Raw genomic sequence first — 18962 nt, forward strand, 5'->3', positions numbered from 1 at the left:
TAGATGAAAACAGAGAGTAGCAGTGGTGTAAAGAGGGGGTTGGGGGCAGCACAGCAAATAGTCTGTGTAGCCATTTGACAAGGAGTCTTATGGCTTGACTAGGGTGGCTGGAGTCTTTGACAATTTTTAGACCCTTCCTCTGACACCGCCTGGTATAGAGGTCCTGGATGGCAGGAAGCTTGGCCCCAGTGAAGTACTGGGCCATTTGCACTACTCTCTGTAGTGCCTTGTGGTCTGGGCCGAGCTGTTGCCATACCAGGCAGTGCTGCAACCAGTGCTCTCGATGGTGCAGCTGTAGAACCTTTTGAGGATCCATGCCAAATCTTTTCAGTCTCCTGAGGGGGAATAGGTTTTACGTGCCCTCTTCACAACTGCCTTGGTGTGCTTGGACCATGTTAGTTTGTTGGTGATGTGGACACCAAGGAACTTGAAGCTCTCAACCTGCGCTATTGTTCTTTTACTGCTGCTCTTTAATTTCTTGTTACTTTTATCTCTTATTCTTATCCGTACTTTTTTGAAACTGCATTGTTGGTTAGGGGCTTGTAAGCATTTCACTGTAAGGTCTCCACCTGTTGTAATTTGGCACATGTGACTAATAAAATGTTTTTTGATTTGAAGCCATACAGTAACACATGCATGACAGCAGCACCCAAAACATATAAGACCCTGCCCCAGAAAATAACCCCATTTCCTACCAACTCGTTTTATAGTAAGCATGACAGCTAAGAGTTTGACTGGAACCCCACTCCACATGGCAAGGTTTGCCCACTGAGGTCCAGCAACCAGTCACGAGTTGATAGAATGATATGGAATTAACCAGTCATGTGTATAATCATCAGTCTTGATCATATGGAATAACGGACACAACAAGGAATGGTGGCTATATCCATAAATTATACTTATCCACATATAGCTACAACGTTTGCTAGCGAATCTTTTGAAGTTACTAGCTAACGTTAATCTTGCATTCGCAAACAAACAACCCCCTTTCTGTAAACATTAGATTGCTAGCTAAGCCAAGGACTTGTTCTGTTTATAGGCGAATTGCTCTGGAAGCCAAAACAGCTAAATACGCCATCTAAACGTGAATCGATTCTCAAACGTGAATCGGATTCTAATATCTCTACTTTCATATCACATCAAAATAATTGTACGAACGAAAAATATACACTTAATGTACAGTTTTAATCGATTTTAACACAGTTGCAGCCGACAGTATTTTCCAACGACAACCCGTTTGTGGTATCCTTCTTCAGTTTACACACAGGTGTTGGGAGATGCATGTAACGTTAGTCCACTCTGTCTCCCGTAAACAAGCGCTGTAACATGGACATATGGCTGTGTGGGAACCATAAACCTATGTGTGTCAATTTAGCATGTTGTTTATTGAAAATTATTTATCGCTGATATTAAAGTTAAGGTCCTTATGCTTCAAAAACGGTACCGCATGTGATGCATGTTAATAATATCCGACCCAGCGTCGGGGCTCTTAAACTCCCCATAGAAGAAGCTTTCGCGTCGTCCAATGACTCTTATGTGTAACGTTAATATAAATTAGTATTGATCAAAGGCATGCTAGTTACATTACCGGCATCAACAATTAGCGATGTTCTACATACCTCCAACTAAAAATAACAGTCAAATTAAAACACAATATTCGTTACGGTTTGTTTTGAAATGTGCGATTAATATATTGAAAGCTACACATTTAGGGAAGCAAAACCTTTCAACTCGCTAACTAAGTTAACGTTACCTAGCTAACGTTACGCGATAGCAAGATAAGCTACAAGCTAACGTTAGCTGTCATACGTTCCTAAATGTCACTTTGCAAGTGTGTCCTTAAACATTAATGTAGCTATATCAATAACTACTTTTCACCCCCAACATAAATTCGTATCATATGAAACCGTGAACCACCTGCCCGTGGACAATCTTTATGGAGACGAATCAAATGGCTAACCAGAGGTAGCTACTGTAGCTAGCGAACCAGGAAAAATGACAATGTTCTGCACCTGTAAGACTCGATTGTAAAAAAAATAATAATCATGAAATCATAAATTCGTGACAAACGCGAGAAGTCTCCTGCCCCACATGTTATAGACCCGACAAGTGGGGCAACCAGCAGAACACTCGCCATCTCATCAGAATGGTAAACCAGACATTAAAACCAGGGGTAAACCAATCAATTACATAGCAGCAATTTGTCGTTAAGGAATTATTGTGCACTATCAGAGAGGTTTATAAACACAAAACTAATAACAATAGTAAACAAATACACAATATATATTGTGTGTATAAAAGATAGGCCTCAATGTATTCTTGGGTAGAGGAAAATAGAATGAGCAAAAGCATGTATTTGTTGAAAATATTTGACAAAGAAATTTGTTGACAGTTTAGCAGAGTGAGTTTCCTCTGCATTATTCATACATAATTGCTGATGCAGGCATCTGTGATGATGAATGTTCTCTCATTGGCTTGTCTGTGCAGTCTGCACACACCTCCAACAGCTAGAGCACTTGCATAGAACTGAGCACCTTTCTTCAGCTCCTGTGACTGTACAAGCTACCTACCATAACCCATATAGTCTATGACCAAGATCATCTTCTGAAGCCAACCCATGATGTGACTCATCTTCAGCGGTAAGAAAATGACAACATTATATAGCAAATAATTACAAGTCTAATATACCATAATTTACTCAATCTTTAACTAAAATCAAAATTGTACACATTCAATGAATGCAATAATTTACCATTTTCTAGAGTAATTCCTTTTCATGCTCATCAAAATAAGACACCTATAAGAGAATGGTTAGGATTTTTCTCAATTGGCCAAGGAGTTACAACTTGAAACCTGACAGGGGTGGTATCATTTTACCAGCCTGTCGCATAGCTTTGCTGGTTGCCCTTGTAGGTAGACTAAAGTGCACGATTGTATTGTGAATAATCGGAACTGTAATCTACTGTAAAGTTCTACTAATCAAACAAATTCACAACTACCTTATACACACAAATGTAAGGGATGAATAAGAATATGTACATATAAATATATGGATGAGCGATGGCAGTGCGGCATAGGCAAGATGCAGTAGATGGTATAGAAAAGTGTATACATATGAGATGAGTAATGTAGGATATGTAAACATTATTAAAGTGGCATTATTTAAGGTGACTAGTGATACCTTTATTAAGTCCATTTATTAAAGTGGCCAGAGATGAGTCTGTATGTTGACAGCAGCCTCTCTATGTTAGTGATGGCTGTTTAACAGTCTGATGGCCTTGAGATAGAGGCTGTTTTTCAGTCTCTCGGTCCCAGCTTTGATGCACCTGTACTGACCTCGCCTTCTGGATGATAGCGGGGTGAACAGGCATTGGCTCGGGTCATTGTTGTCCTTGATGATCTTTTGGCCTTCCTGTGACATCGGGTGCTGCAGGTGTCACAGAAGGCAGCTAGTTTGCCCCCTGTGATGCGTTGTACAGACCGCACTACCCTCTGGAGAGCCTTGCAGTTGAGGGCGGCGCAGTTGCCGTACATGGTGGTGATGACAGGATGCTCCCGATTGTGCATCATTTACATGATGCACAATCGAGTTAAAAAAGTTCTGTTCTCCTAACGAAGAGCCCTAGTATATAAGTAATAACAATGTAATGAACATAGGATGAGGAAAATACATGAAAGCACTGAAACAGACACATACTGTAATATTGCAAATTAAGAAATTGTGTCCCTTCTCAGCGCTGTCCTATGTGGCTGACAGCATAGTTTCCTGCTGCTGCCCCTCAGGAAAGATCAAATCAGCTACAGGTTGACAATACCAGCTCAGGGGTAAGTGTTTTGACCTGCCAAAATGTGTATGTCTAGTTTACATCCAGTTTCACGTGTCCTGTCAAATCTATGGGTGTGTGTAGGTATAGTAGCTGAGTAAAGCATGTTAAACTTCTACCTGGTTTTCTATTTTGCAGGGGAGGATGTGTGGACAGTCTTCAAAGCGGCACCATCCAGTGAAAACCCTCCAGCCAATAAGATTCTCTCTTAGATGGCTATTTTAGAGAGGGACTAGGGGTAGGGTTTTTGTACTTTGAAAATGCATCCTTCCTTCAAAATTTCACTGATTAGTACAGAATTAGATAGTTCTGCATATGTCTAGCCGGTACTTTTCCTCTGTGCTTGTGATAATGACGACTTGTCTGTAAACTCCTTGTTTGGGAGGTGGATATATCTGACAACACCCAAGTACAGAAGGTAACCAGCAGAGTCGAGTGCATCTGAACTGCAACCTATTTTGCTTTCATTTTATTTAGTCAAATCTATGACAAATGTATTGAACAAAGTTATATGTAATTAAGAAAATGTTACTTGATGGAGCACATTTCAGACTTGATTGTAGCTTTATTGCTGTTATCTAACAAATCTCTATTTTCTGGGACAGGACCATTTACCCTGGTAAAAAAAGATCTTTACAGGTTTCTTGACCCAACCTTACAACCACTGCTAAATGTCAGCGCTAAAGCCAGAACTATTACAGACGTCACAGAGCTATAAAAAGTCAAGGCCTATATTCGTCATACTCTATTTAGAAAACTATAGAATAGTAAATAATGCCCATAAAACAAAATCACAATCAACATATTTTATATTACCATTCTTTCATCTAACAGACAAACCCTTCAAAGCGAATTTGATACGCTTTACAAATGTGTCTACTAGCTTCAAGACTCCCACCTTTGGTGAGAATTAGTGGTTGCTGCACACAAAGAAAAAATACAATATGACGTAACAATGTTATATAGAAAAATAAACTGTAAATTAATGTATGAAGATAGATTGCCTGTTCTCACATGTCAGTTTGGTTTGAATAGACACCATTTGTCAGTGTAGGTCAGCCTTGCACAGCTAGGTAAAAAGGAGTTTGTCACATGATCCATCTTTATGTCCATCCTTCTGTCTGTTACTCTTTCAGCCAGGTGAGCAGTTGAGGTGTGTAGTAGGTGATGATGATGTCAGCACCTAGAGCAGAGGGAAGAATATACAACTAGAGCAGTAGAACTCACTCTCTCTATAGAGAACAGAGCACTGTTCCTCCAGACCCAAAGTCTCCCATCCCCTCTCACCTGCCCTGCGGAAGGCAGTCATAGACTCCAGTACAGCGGTGCGCAGGTCAAAAGCTCCAGCCTGGGCCCCATGCCACAGCATGGCAAACTCCCCTGACACATTATACACTGCCAGTGGGTGAGTGGGGTGCTGGAAGAGACCAGAGAAGGATGGTAAGAAAGCGATGGAGCAGATGAAACTATTGTGAAAGATAGTGAAAACATGTAAACTCAGCAAAAAAAGAAACATCTTCTCACTGTCAACTGCGTTTATTTTCAGCAAACTTAACATGTGTACATATTTGTATGAACATAACAAGATTCAACAACTGAGACATAAACTGAACAAGTCCCACAGACATGTGACTAACAGAAATGGAATAATGTGTCCCTGCACAAAAGGGGGGGGGGGATTTTGACAAATCAAAAGTAACAGTCTGTATCTGGTGTGGCCACCAGCTCCATTAAGTACTGCAGTGCATCTCCCCCTCATGGATTGCACCAGATTTGCCAGTTCTTGCTGTGAGATGTTACCCCACTCTTCCACCAAGGCACCTACAAGTTCCCAGGCATTTCTGGGGGGAATGGCCCTAGCCCTCACTCTCCGATCCAACAGGTCCCAGACGTACTCAATGGGATTGAGATCTGGGCTCTTCACTGGCCATGGCAGAACACTGACATTCCTGTCTTGCAGGAAATCACACACAGAACAAGCAGTAGGGCTGGTGGCATGGTCATGCTGGAGGGTCATGTCAGGATGAGCCTGCAGGAAGGGTACCACATGAGGGAGGAGGAAGTCTTCCCTGTAACGCACAGCGTTGAGATTGCCTGCAATGACAACAAGCTCAGTCCAATGATGCTGTGACACACCGCCCCAGACCATGACGGACCCTCCACCTCCAAATTGATCCCGCTCCAAAGTACAGGCCTAAATGTAACACTCATTCCTTAAATTCGATAAATGTGAATCCGACCATCACCCCTGGTGAGCCAAAACCGCGACTCGTCAGTGAAGAGCATTTTTTGCCAGTCCTGTCTGGTCCAACGACAGTGGGTTTGTGCCCATTGGTGACGTTTTTGACAGTTACAACAGGCCTACAAGCCCTCAGTCTAGCCTCTCTCAGCCTATTGCAGACAGTCTGAGCACTGATGGAGAGATTGTGCGTTCCTGGTGTAACTCAGGTAGTTGTTGTTGCCATCCTGTACCAGTCCCGCAGGTGTGATGTTCGGTTGTACCAATCATGTGCAGGTGTTGTGGTCTCCCACTGCGAGGACGATGTCCGTCCTGTCTCCCTGTAGCGCTGTCTTAGGCATCTCACAGTACAGACATCGCAATTTATTGCCCTGGCCACATCTGCAGTCCTCATATCTCCTTGTAGCATGCCTAAAGGAAGTTCACGCAGATGAGCAGGGACCCTGAGCATCTTTCTTTTGGTGTTTTTCCAGAGTCAGTAGAAAGGCCTCTTTAGTGTCCTAAGTCTTCATAACTGTGACCTTAAATTGCCATCCATCTGTAAGCTGTTAGTGTCTTAATGACCGTTCCACAGGTGCATGTTCATTAATTATTTATGGTTCATTGAACAAGCATGGGAAACAGTGTTTAAACCCTTTATGGAGATCTGTGAAGTTATTTGGATTTTTACCAATTATCTTTGAAAGACAGGGTCCTGAAAAAGGGCTGTTTCTTTTTTTGCTGAGTTCATGTTGTCAGAAGAGAAGCTAGAGGCAAGTTGTAGTCTTTATAGATAACTGATGAAAAGCTTGGATGTGAATTTAGTGTGGTGTGCTTATTTAGCTCAAACTATCAACACCACTCCCAGAGCCTGAAACACTGTTACCAGACAGAAAGAGGTTAATGAGGGAGAACATACTGACCTTGTCTTTGACCTCCCTCACTATGTCCAGATAGGGCAGTCCTGGCTTCACCATCAGCATATCTGCTCCCTCCTTGACATCTCTGTCCTGAGATAAAACCATAAACAAAACCTCAACCAGCTGGGTAAACAGAAGATCTCTGACACAAACACGATCTCCCCCTAATACACATGGACGGACTTCAGACACTTTCTTACCACAGCTCGTAGTGCCAGGCCCCTTGCACCGGAGGGCAGCTGATAACAGCGCCTATCTCCAAATGCTGGCTTGGACTGTGCTGCATCTCTACACACACATAATAATAGATCTTAGAACATCTTGTCAAATGGTAACACGTAAGTAATGCCTTTTCTGCCCATCTTAAGTTTTACAATCATTTGTTACCTGAAGGGACCATAGTAACAGGAAGCAAACTTGGCACTGTAACTCAGCACTGACACCTGAGGAGGAGGAAGAAATACATGTATTTTCTTGGACATTTTCATTCAGGAAATTCTGCCTTTTAGCAAATGGCTTCCTTACTGAGGATTTCCTTAAGGCAAGTTTTCCTTTCCTTATTGAGTCCATATGAATATACGTTCTATTTTTATGTACAAACTAGTGCTCCCATCTGTTACCTTGTTGCCCATGTCATTGGACATCAGTGAATGTTTGATAGCTCCCACTCGCCCATCCATCATATCAGAGGGTGCAATGATGTGACAGCCTGTACGAGACAAACAAGAGATCTTAAACTATTGACATGGGTATAAGGCCCCATAAACAATAACAACATTGGTATTGATAAACACTATTTTTTTGAAGTGAGTAGAAAACAGAGGGGTGAGGAGTGAACAAACTCACCAGCGCGGGCATAGGCCAATGCCACTTCTGCCAAACGTTGGCAACTGGCACCATTGTCCAGAGTGCCATCCTCCCGCAAGATTCCTGAAGGAGAATCAGAGGACAGTCTTATAACAATGTACTGTCAATCAAAATAAATTATATTTGCATTAGTTTTAGACAAATGGAATGTGATTGAGAGTGACTGACCACAGTGTCCATGTGAGGTGTAGGGACAGAGGCAGACGTCACAGGCCATCAGCAGGTCAGGGAAAAGAGACTTTATCTTCTTCACAGCCAACACAGCCGGAGTATTGTCTGTGTCTGCACCCGAACCTCTCTCATCCTGAGAGGATGACAAGGTGTGCAAGAAATCTGGCGTCAGCCTTTTAAATACATACCAAGTGCATACAGATATAGGATCTTAAATTGAGACAGTTTGCTACAGCAGGTTAATAATCCTGCAGCAGGGAAATAATCCTGCAGCAACAGGAAATGTGAATTATTCTGTGGATTATAATAATTGACATTTATTGTAGGGGTTGATACATTTTACATTAGGGCAAATCAAGTCTGAAATGTTAAAGTGGAAATTACTAACTTAAGAATAGTTTTTAAAATTCTCAACAACAGTGATCAAATTAAGATCCTACATCTGTATCGGTCTTTCTATAAATAATTAGGGCCAATGTGTGATATTGGGATCAACACTACAAAATGTTTTAAAACAAACAAAAATGATTTTCATGCAGTACCACATGTGTACTTAGAGAAATAAAAATGAATGTATGCATATTGGCCCATAACTCCACCTATATACAACAACAACATACAGTCGTGGCCAAAAGTTTTGAGAATGACACAAATATTAATTTCCACCAAGTTTTCTGCTTCAGTGTCTTTAGATATTTTTGTCAGATGTTACTATGGAATACTGAAGTATAATTACAAGCATTTCATAAGTGTCAAAGGCTTTTATTAACAATTATATGAAGTTGATGCAAAGAATCAATATTTGCAGTGTTGACCCTTCTTTTTCAAGACCTCTGCAATCCGCCCTGGCATGCTGTCAATTAACTTCTGGGCCACATCCTGACTGATGGCAGCCTATTCTTGCATAATCAATGCTTGGAGTTTGTGGGTTGTTTGTTTGTCCACCCGCCTCTTGTGGATTGACCACAAGTTCTCAATGGGATTAAGGTCTGGGGAGTTTCCTGGCCATGGACCTAAAATATTGATGTTTTGTTCCCCGAGCCACTTATCACTTTTGCCTAATGGCAAGGTGCTCCATCATGCTGGAAAAGGCATTGTTCGTCACCAAACTGTTCCTGGATGGTTGGGAGAAGTTGCTATCGGAGGATGTGTTGGTATCATTCTTTATTCATGGCTGTGTTCTTAGGAAAATTGTGAGTGAGCCCACTCCCTTGGCTGAGAAGCAACCCCTCACATGAATGGTTTCAGGATGCTTTACTGTTGGCATGACACAGGACTGATGGTAGCGCTCACCTTGTCTTCTCCGGACAAGCTTTTTTCCGGATGCCCCAAACAATCGGAAAGGGGATTCATCAGAGAAAATGACTTTACCCCAGTCCAATCCCTGTACCTTTTGCAGAATATCAGTCTGTCCCTGATGTTTTTCCTGGAGAGAAGTGGCTTCTTTGCTGCCCTTCTTGACACCAGGCCATCCTACAAAAGTCTTTGCCTCACTGTGCGTGCAGATGCACTCACACCTGCCTGCTGCCATTCCTGAGCAAGCTCTGTACTGGTGGTGCCCCGATCCCACAGCTGAATCAACTTTAGGAGATGGTCCTGACGCTTGCTGGACTTTCTTGGGCGCCCTGAAGCATTCTTCACAACAATTGAACCGCTCTCCTTGAAGTTCTTGATGATCCGATAAATAGTTGATTTAGGTGCAATCTTACTGGCAGCAATATCCTTGCCTGTGAAGCCCTTTTTGTGCAAAGCAATGATGACGGCACATTTTTCCTTGCAGGTAACCATGGCTGACAGAGGAAGAACAATGATTCCAAGCACCACCCTCCTTTTGAAGCTTCCAGTCTGTTATTCGAACTCAATCAGCATGACAGAGTGATCTCCAGCCTTGTCCTCGTCAACACTCACACCTGTGTTAACGAGAGAATCACTGACATGTTGTCAGCTGGTCCTTTTGTGGCAGGACGGAAATGTTTTTGGGGGATTCAGTTCATTTGCATGGCAAAGAGGGACTTTGCAATTAATTGCAATTAATCTGATCACTCTTCATAACATTCTGGGGTATATGCAAATTGCCATCCTACAAACTGAGGCAGCAGACTTTGTGAAAATGTATATTTGTGTCATTCTCAAAACTTTTGGCCACGACTGTAGGCCTAGGACTATACATACTCTAAGCAGGGTTCATAAAGACATTGGCAAGCAAAATTCAAGGACTTTCAGAGACTTTTTCAAGCACTTCATTGTAATTTGTAAGGACCTCAGTGTTATACAATTGTATAATTTATATAAATTGTACATGTAGGGCTTAATATAGACCCCTCCCCCAACAATTTTTTTTTTGCAGGTGTAACATGGAAAAGAAAATGTATTTGTCATGTTATTTCATTACCTGATCATATTGTGAATAAGACCACTAGGCTTGTCATTATATCCAGAATATCCTACACAATTGTGCACAGTAAACTCTGCCCAATCTGTGGCACAAAAACATAGACTCATTATCTTAATGCCTTCTCTGTTAAATCTAACGAGACCCTGCTGTCAATCAAGCAGACAACAACAGATGCTCAATATCAATTCGCTAGGGATATTAGATCCAATGTGGATCCAGGCACAGCTGTCTTCACCAATGTAAGGAATGAGACACCAAAATATTCGGGACATTCCTTGTGTACACCTTTTTTCCAGCACTTGGGCTGATGTTGCATCGCATGCACTATCACAACAGCTGTTCATCACTTGACTGTCATTCTGACAATTCCTTCCTGGATCAGATGACATGTGAAAATTACACTGGTGTAACATCAAATGGACACAAATGCGCATCCAACAAGTATTATGCATAATTATTGAAGAACTCATTTAATGGCAGTATTGACTTAGGTTTTAAGTATCAAGGTAAGGTGACCCTTTTGGTTAGAAGCATTCGATTTTGCAATCGCCTACATCATTTATTTGATTTTCACCCCGTAACATAAGGAGAAACTAAATGTTACGTAGTTACACTGCATTTCTGAGTTACAAAAAAACTGTCCAACAATTAGATCCAGGATTCTTAAAGGGTTCAAGTTCAATGTCTAATTTAACTGATTAATGCATAATATTATATAACGACAAGTTACACTGCCATAAATGCAAGGAAAGAAAAGTTGTTTTATGTCACGCGATTTTAGACAAATCCGTCAAAACACCAACCATGATAAAAGGTTAAGCATAGGTTTTAAATCAACTTGTGAATCGTATTCAATACAGATAGCCACAATCCCCCCATATCTTAATGTAATGACATGGGGGGGAAAATGCTGATTATTATCAATGACTTATCAACAGCTGTAACAAGTTGTCCAGTTTAGAAATACCTATATATACACACTAAACAAAAATATAAATGCAACATGCAACAATTTTACTGAGTTACAGTTCATATAAAGGAAATCAGTCAATTTAAATAAATTCATTAGGCCCTAATCTATGGATTTCACATGACTGGGCAGGGGTGCAGCCATGAGTTGGCTTGGGAGGACATAGGCCCACCCACTTGGAAACCAGGCTCACCCAATGGGGAGCCAGACACAGCCAATCAGAATGAGTTTTCCCCCACAAAATGGCTTTATTACAGACAAATACTCCTCAGTTTCATCAGCTGTCCGGGTTGCTGGTCTTAGACGATACCACAGGTGAAAAAGCCGGATGTGGAGGTCCTGGGCTGGTGTGGTTACACATGGTCTGCGGTTGTGAGGCTGGTTGGAAGTACTCCCAAATTCTCTCCAATGACGTTGGAGGCGGCTTATGGTAGAGACATTAATATTAAATTCTCTGGTAACAGCTCTGGTGGACGTTCCTGCAGTAGGCATGACAATTGCATGCTTCCTCAAAACTTGAGACATCTGTGTCATTGTGTTGTGTGACAAAACTGCACATTTTAGAGTGGCCTTTTATTGTCCCCAGCACAAGGTGCACCTATATAATGATCATGCTGTTTAAACAGCTTCTTGATATTACAGCACCTGTGAGGTGGATCGACTATCTCAGCAAATGAGAAATGCTCACTAACAGGGACGTAAACAAATATGTGCACACAATTGGAGAGAAATACATTTTTTGTCTGTATGGAAAATTTCAGGGATCTTTTATTTCAGCTCATGGAACATGGGACCAACACTTTACATGTTGCGTTTATATTCTTGATACAGTATAGTTTACTGGTACCTTAGCTATTTTTGCAGGCACTCCGAAAATCAGCACACACTTCAAGCCCTTTTCCACAAGGGGGCGTAGCATGCCCTCCAGTTTATTCACTCCATATCTGAGAAGAGAAAAAATAGATTGAGGGAGACACAGGGAATGGACAAACAACAAAGTGCTATTTCAATACAACTTTGAGGCAAGCAATTACATAGTGGCACTTCATTAGCAATGCATTGTGATGTATTTGATCTCCATAGCCTAAAATCATGTTTGCCTTGGGCAACAAACCAAATCAGTCTTAGTAAGTTAGATAACTACCGGAGTGCCAAGTCTATGACAAATAGGCTTCTCAACAGTTTTTACCCCCAAGTTACCCCCAAGCCATAAGACTCCTGAACAGGTAATCAAATGGCTACCCGGACTATTTGCATTGTGTGCCCCCCCAAACACTCTTTTACACTGCTGCTACTCTCTGTTTATCATTTTTGCATAGTCACTTTAACTATACATTCATGTACATACTACCTCAAATTGGGCCGACCAACCAGTGCTCCCGCACATTGGCTAACCGGGCTGTCTGCATTATGTCCCACTACCCATCATCATATACGCATAGTCACTTTAACCACATCTCATGTACATACTACCTCAATCAGCCTGACTAACAGGGGGCCGTATGTAACCTCGCTACTTTTATAGCCTCGCTACTGTATAAAGTCTTGCTTCTGTTATTTTTCACTGTCTTTTTATTTCTTTACTTACCTATTGTTCACCTAATACCTTTTTTGGACTATTGGTTAGAGCCTGTAAGTAAGCATTTCACTGTAAAGTCTACACCTGTTGTATTCGGCGCACGTGACAAATAAACTTGGATTTGATTTGAACTATAGACACAGTATTTTCAACTCTGACACATAATAGTACCAAGGCTTAGGGCTCAGTATTGGTTTACAGCCTACTTTATTGTAACCAAATGGTGCATGATAAGAGAGGGTTGTGAGGGACAAAAAGCGAATGGATTATCTTCTTATCTTGGCCCAGTTGTTGGCTCTGGATCCACCCTGCCTCACAGTATTTATCTGGAGGTCACAGCCTTGCTCTCAATGGTCCCATCCCCCGCTCATTCTCACTCAATCAGATAGCCATGATAATTCTAATTGATAGTATTTTTGTTTCAAAGTCATATGTTTTAAAATATGATTACAATACATGATACATTAATAGCACATTGGGGATATTCAACTACTGTACCCAGCATAGATGAGCAATTATCATAGATTAGATTATAAACCAAATGAACAGGTAATCCTGAGTCATTACCTGGCCTGGCCAGGTAGACTAGCGATGGGCTCCACAGCATCAGGGCTGTCACTGTTGGAGAAAAGAACCAGAAAGCTGCCATGTCACAAAAACACATAGCCACCCAAATATATACAGTACCAGTCAAAATTTTAGACACACCTCATTCAAGGGTTTTTCTGTCATTCGACTATTTTCTACATTGTAGAATAATAGTGAAGACATCAAAACGATGAAATAACACATATGGAATCATATAGTAACCCCAAAAAAAGAGTTAAACAAATCAAAATATATTTTATATTTGAGATTCTTCAAAGTAGCCATCATTTGCCTTGATGACAGCTTTGCACACTCTTGGCATTCTCTCAACCAGCTTCAAGAGGAATGCTTTTCCAGCAGTCTTGAAGGAGTTCCCACATATGCTCATTTTTAAAAACTTTTTCAAACATATGTGTTATTTCATAGTTTTATGTCTTCACTATTATTCTACAATGTGGAAAATTGTACAAATAAAGAAAAAGCCTTGAATGAGTTGGTGTGTACAAACTTCTCACTGGTACTGTACAGTTTACCTTACTTTGACATTTGTATCACAACATCAAGACATCCTAGTGTCTATGTGGTAGAGGAGAGACATTACGTGATGAAGATGGGGTAGATGAGGTTCTCAGGTCTCAAGTCTGAGGCACAGGTCTGCCAGTATCTGAGTGTTGGGTGAAAATAGCCACTGTGGAGGAGAGACTCGACGGGTTGCATCTTTGCCCTGGGAGAGAGGAAGAGAGAGGTGTTTGACAATGGAACTTATATTCACGCCCACATTTCTGAGAGGCATTGGAATGAGAGAATGGTTTACACATTCACCCACATTAACTGACCAAGCATGCGTGAAACCCGACTTAAACGAAACAATTGGATGACCCTGAGTGACAGCAGTAATAATGCTGGTTTTCACTCAACGTGAGCAAGAGTAATTGTTCACATTTATGAAAGCACATCCCAGATCCGTATAATTATATAATTTAAAGATTTATTAACATGAAAAGGTCTACATCTATATTAAAATGGCTGATTTTATTCTAATAACCAGGTAATTATATTCGAATCAAATGGGTGGAGAGAGTCAGTCCATAATTCCTATTTTCTTAGGAACTATCCATAAGCACGCGGACCAGAGAAGCAAAATGCATACTTTGACACCTGACATCAAAAGTTCACAGCTGGAAACGAGTAACGTTAAAGCGATACCTGACAAAAAAAAAACGCGTTTGATCAAATAAAAATACAACGATAGTTAAAAGACTGATTTAGAAAGCAAGCTTACAATATTGTGCTTTATGACATACAGCACCCACTATTAGTAATGATTAAGTTAAATCTGTTATTAAACAATAGGTTAAAAACAATTAAATGTAATGACAGAAAGCTAACTTCAATTTATTCGATCAAGAATCATGTGCTCCATATACCAAACGGCTATAGCAAGCACACTTGCAACTCCTCCTGCTCATATTCTGCAGATGTATAACTTGTTCACCTTGCAACATCCAAAACGTAATTTATCAGCATAAACTAACATACAACAAGGTTAATGTTCGTGTTCTTACCTTGTACAGTACGTCCTTGCTCATTGGCTTTCGCTTGCACTAGTCTCACGCACTAACCGGCCACCGTAAATTCCGTGAACGTACAAGTTCTCGCGATTGTACACTATCTCAGTGAAGGAAGGAAAACATTACGAAAAAATCGGAACTCAATGAATTAAGGTAAAACCACAAACTGTTGTTAAAACCTTGTAATGTCATACAATAACCCCCATCAGTTCACACATGCAAAGAAGGAGAAATAGCTGTATGTGGTGATTGTAGCTAGCTAGTATGAGATGAAGAAGGGCTTCGCTACGAGCTTCTGTAGATAGCGAGCTAGCTCATTGTGCTAGCACTGTCTGACTGTAGCTCAGCTAACGTTAGTTAGCTAACTATCCGAATAATCTGACAATACAGCATTTGATCGGTTAACTACTAGACAGATATTACGTTATTCGTTTGCGATTTCAACTATCATCACTACCCTCGAACCATTGTATTTCTGAACGACACATCAGTTTCGTCTAGACTAACCTTACAGATTGAGATTGTAACAATGTTTGCAACTTTTGATACGTTTGTTTCAATCGACTTCACGCTTGTTACAATGTAATTTGGTAAAAGGGAACTGAAGTAAACAGTTATTGTCACGGATGTTCAGTGTATGGCCATTTCAATAAATGGAAGTTACATTTTGTTGTCATGCCCTGAATAAAATATCTCTGTTTCTAAATAAAGGCAGAACACCTTGATTCTTTGAAGACATCCTCCACATGTGAAGCTCATCACTGGCTCACAGTATTCCGTCCTCTCTGCCCCCCACTGTCTTCAATGATGTAGATGAACTTTATCGTCTGTGCAGCAGTTCCTCTTCTATTGCCTTCTGTGGATTCCTGCCCAGACGTCCATGTCTCCTTTCCTTCACACTTTACCACCCTGAGTCTGGAACATCACCTCTCCTGAGTCGAACCAGTGACTATACCCCAGCTCATCCCTGGTTGAACAGTCCACCTGCGTCTACTTCCTCCACTTAAGGCAATGCTGTTCTCTCTGCGGGAGCTGGTCCAATGGCTGGGCTTTGCCACTTTTGAGCTCTTCCTCCAACTGGGGGCTCTGCTGGTATTCAGCGTGCTGGTAGCGCTACGGGCTGACTTCTTTGACCCTGGGATGAGCTGGTGGCTGGTCTTCATCCCTCTGTTTGCTGCTGATGGCCTCAGCACCTACTTCACAGCCATCGTGTCCATCCGGCTGTACCAGGAGAATGAGAAAAGGCTGGCAGTGCTGAGGCTGCTATGGGTGCTGACGGTGCTCAGCCTCAAGCTGGTGTGTGAGGTGCTGCTGTGCCAGAAGCTGGCAGAGCAGGAGCAGGCGCGCGATCTGTGGTTCGGTCTCATTGTCTCGCCGCTCTTCATCCTCCTGCAGCTGCTGATGATTCGCGCCTGCCGCGTCAACTGAGGCCAGAGGCGGTTTTGTTTAGCAACAAAATCGATGCGTGCGCAACTATGGGGGAAAAAAACCCAGACCGGGTTGGCTTAGATAAGGGTTGGGCAAATTTGGTTGTGTATCAGCAGTTTTTCTCATGTTATGTCAGTCACTGACAGTCACTCAATTATACCATGTCAGCTAACATTTTTTATATTGGTAAATTAGTCTTGCCAGCTATTTAAACTTCGTCTAATTACCGACCAGGGGGGCCCCATTGATTTTGTTACTCACTCAGATATCATATTAAAAACAGCAAACATTTCTCTCCCTAAGGTAGAATCTGTAGAACATCAGGAAATTAGCTGTAAAACTACATATTATTCCTTCCGCTGTCACGTTTTGCTTGCAAGGTAGGGGGGCAAAAGGTAGGGCCCCCAAAAGGTTAGGGCTGGCTCTTAAGGCATGTTGGGGCAGCAGGGTAGCCTAGTGGTTAGAGGGTTGGACAAGTAACCAAAAGGTTGCAAGATCAAATCCCCGAGCTGACAAGGTAAAAATCTGTCGTACTGCCCCTGTTTAACCCACTGTTCCTAGGCCGTCATTGAAAATAAGAATTTGTTCTTAACTGACTTGCCTAGTTAAATAAAGGTAATAAATAAAATGTGTGTGTCTGCGTGTAAGGGGGACTGTATGGATGTAGGTACACAGATCCAGACCTCATGAGTTCAGAATTTTGTGACCCCCAAAGTTCGCCATCCCTGGCTTAGATTGTTGACAACATGTAAACTATATTTACTTTCAATGTTTATTGAAAACATACATTTGCACAATGAGTACTTGCTGTCTCTCAAATGCATTGTTGGTTAGCTAGCTAGCGAAAACACCTCTAAACAAGATATATCAATAAGAAGATACAAGCTGCAACGACCCACCTACCATTCCCCTCATGGCAGGTTATTGTCAATGGTGGAGTTAATTTTGCATGGCCCCGGGTAGACGGAGGTCTTAAGTGAATTATCCTACCCACCTTGGGCACCGGGCCATGCAAAACGAAATTCCCTATTATTGCTAGCTATCATAACAACGCATGCATTCCGGGCCACATCGATGCGCTTGGATCACTTTCGTGACGTTGTGAGCCAACCCGTCTATACAGGTGGGTTGTTTTAATTAACAGACTATTGTTAAATACTCGGTGGACTAATGGCTGGAGATGAGGGTCATGGGTTTCCCCTCAGTTTCTGACCTCGTCTGAGGACAGTGTGACAGTGTTTCCATGCGCTTTGTCTGCATGGCTCTCCCATGAACATTGCTGCCTGTGGATAAAATCTATCGTATTTGATCTGTGTTATGGTCCTCTTGTTCAAGCATGGCCTAATTTTATCCTTCAAAGTGTAATTTAATTCCTAACGTGAAATGTGGTGCTGGGGAGGGATAATTGAAGTACTGTCTTGAATTTGGTTTGACTGTCGCCAGTTTTTCTTCTCCTTTTCTTATCTGCTCGTTTTTGGTAACCTTGTTGTTGTTTGTGTATATATGTGTAAATAAACATTTAAGCTGGTAAAGTTGATAATGTAATATTATTTAATATCATCAGAAATCTATGAAACATTAATCAGCCCTCTTTTGGACAATGCTGAACGGATTCCATGCCGTTATGTCCCATGTAGACTTAGATCTTTGGTATGTCCACTGTTATGCCTTATGACGACGAAATATGGGCACAAGGTGTCGCTATTTACATTGAAGATGGACGTGTGACCCACTCAATTTCCTATGCCTAAACCAACATTGGCAAGGCCGTTCAAGTAATAAAATGAACTCACTCCTATATGAACTTTCATGGAAGGAAAAGTCATAATCGCTAATATCATGGCTAAGGCTGCATAAGCTTCATTTAGGAAAATAAAATACATGTTGAGATGTTTGACCATTTTAGGCCTATCAAGCACCAATCTCTTGTTTTCCTATTATTACATGGATTAAGGTGAGAGAATCGAATATGATCCAATAGTCTCACAGGATTTCATCTAAAGTTTTCCCTAAACAACTAGTAGAATAGTAGTAGGCATAGCGTGACCAAATTAATTATCTTATATCCCAGCACCCTTTTATTTAGAGTGCTGGCAAGGCAACAGCAGGGACTTTAAATGTATTGGTCTTGGACACTGATGGTCGATAATTTGCTCTGCTCCACACACATATTTAAATACTTCAATCTATTAAAACCATTTAATGGTACCTTTTCATGTTTAGGTCAGTAATTAAAATGAAATGAAATGCATTGTTTTTTTTGTTTTTTTTAAAGAACAATTGAGGAGTCGATACGTGCTTTTATGATAAAATATTTCAATTTATTCACTGAAAGGGTTAAACCGTAAAAGTGGGGCTGAACTGAATTTCCTTGACTGACAGTTCCTCTTTACTTACTCAACAATAGAAGAGGAGGGATTTCCTTTGATGG

At 41.3% G+C, this 18962-nt stretch overlaps 2 protein-coding genes and 1 long non-coding RNA gene across 3 annotated transcripts; 2 read left to right on the forward strand and 1 right to left on the reverse strand.

Moving 5' to 3' along the window:
• Positions 1-761: 761 nt before the first annotated feature.
• LOC109867968 (uncharacterized) lies at positions 762-4369 on the forward strand. The gene is made up of 4 exons (XR_002251867.2): positions 762-876; positions 2488-2639; positions 3736-3825; positions 3963-4369. It is a non-coding gene; the product is annotated as an uncharacterized LOC109867968 (long non-coding RNA).
• LOC109867958 (delta-aminolevulinic acid dehydratase-like) lies at positions 4278-15198 on the reverse strand. The gene is made up of 12 exons (XM_020457307.2): positions 15098-15198; positions 14134-14256; positions 13512-13562; positions 12213-12309; positions 7998-8133; positions 7809-7892; positions 7583-7671; positions 7350-7405; positions 7163-7250; positions 6966-7052; positions 5112-5241; positions 4278-5007 (listed from the first exon to the last, which is right to left on the reverse strand). Exons 2-12 carry the CDS (start codon positions 14247-14249, stop codon positions 4949-4951), a joined length of 993 nt encoding a protein of 330 aa, XP_020312896.1. The 5' UTR covers positions 14250-14256; positions 15098-15198; the 3' UTR covers positions 4278-4948.
• Positions 15145-18066, forward strand: tmem203 (transmembrane protein 203). Its single transcript, XM_020457314.2, has 2 exons — positions 15145-15256; positions 15815-18066. The coding sequence occupies exon 2, from the start codon at positions 16115-16117 to the stop codon at positions 16529-16531; it is 417 nt and encodes a 138-aa protein (XP_020312903.1). The 5' UTR covers positions 15145-15256; positions 15815-16114; the 3' UTR covers positions 16532-18066.
• Positions 18067-18962: the final 896 nt, after the last annotated feature.

Source organism: Oncorhynchus kisutch, linkage group LG23 (assembly GCF_002021735.2).
Source record: "Oncorhynchus kisutch isolate 150728-3 linkage group LG23, Okis_V2, whole genome shotgun sequence".
In the NCBI taxonomy this organism is placed as follows: Eukaryota; Metazoa; Chordata; class Actinopteri; order Salmoniformes; family Salmonidae; genus Oncorhynchus; species Oncorhynchus kisutch.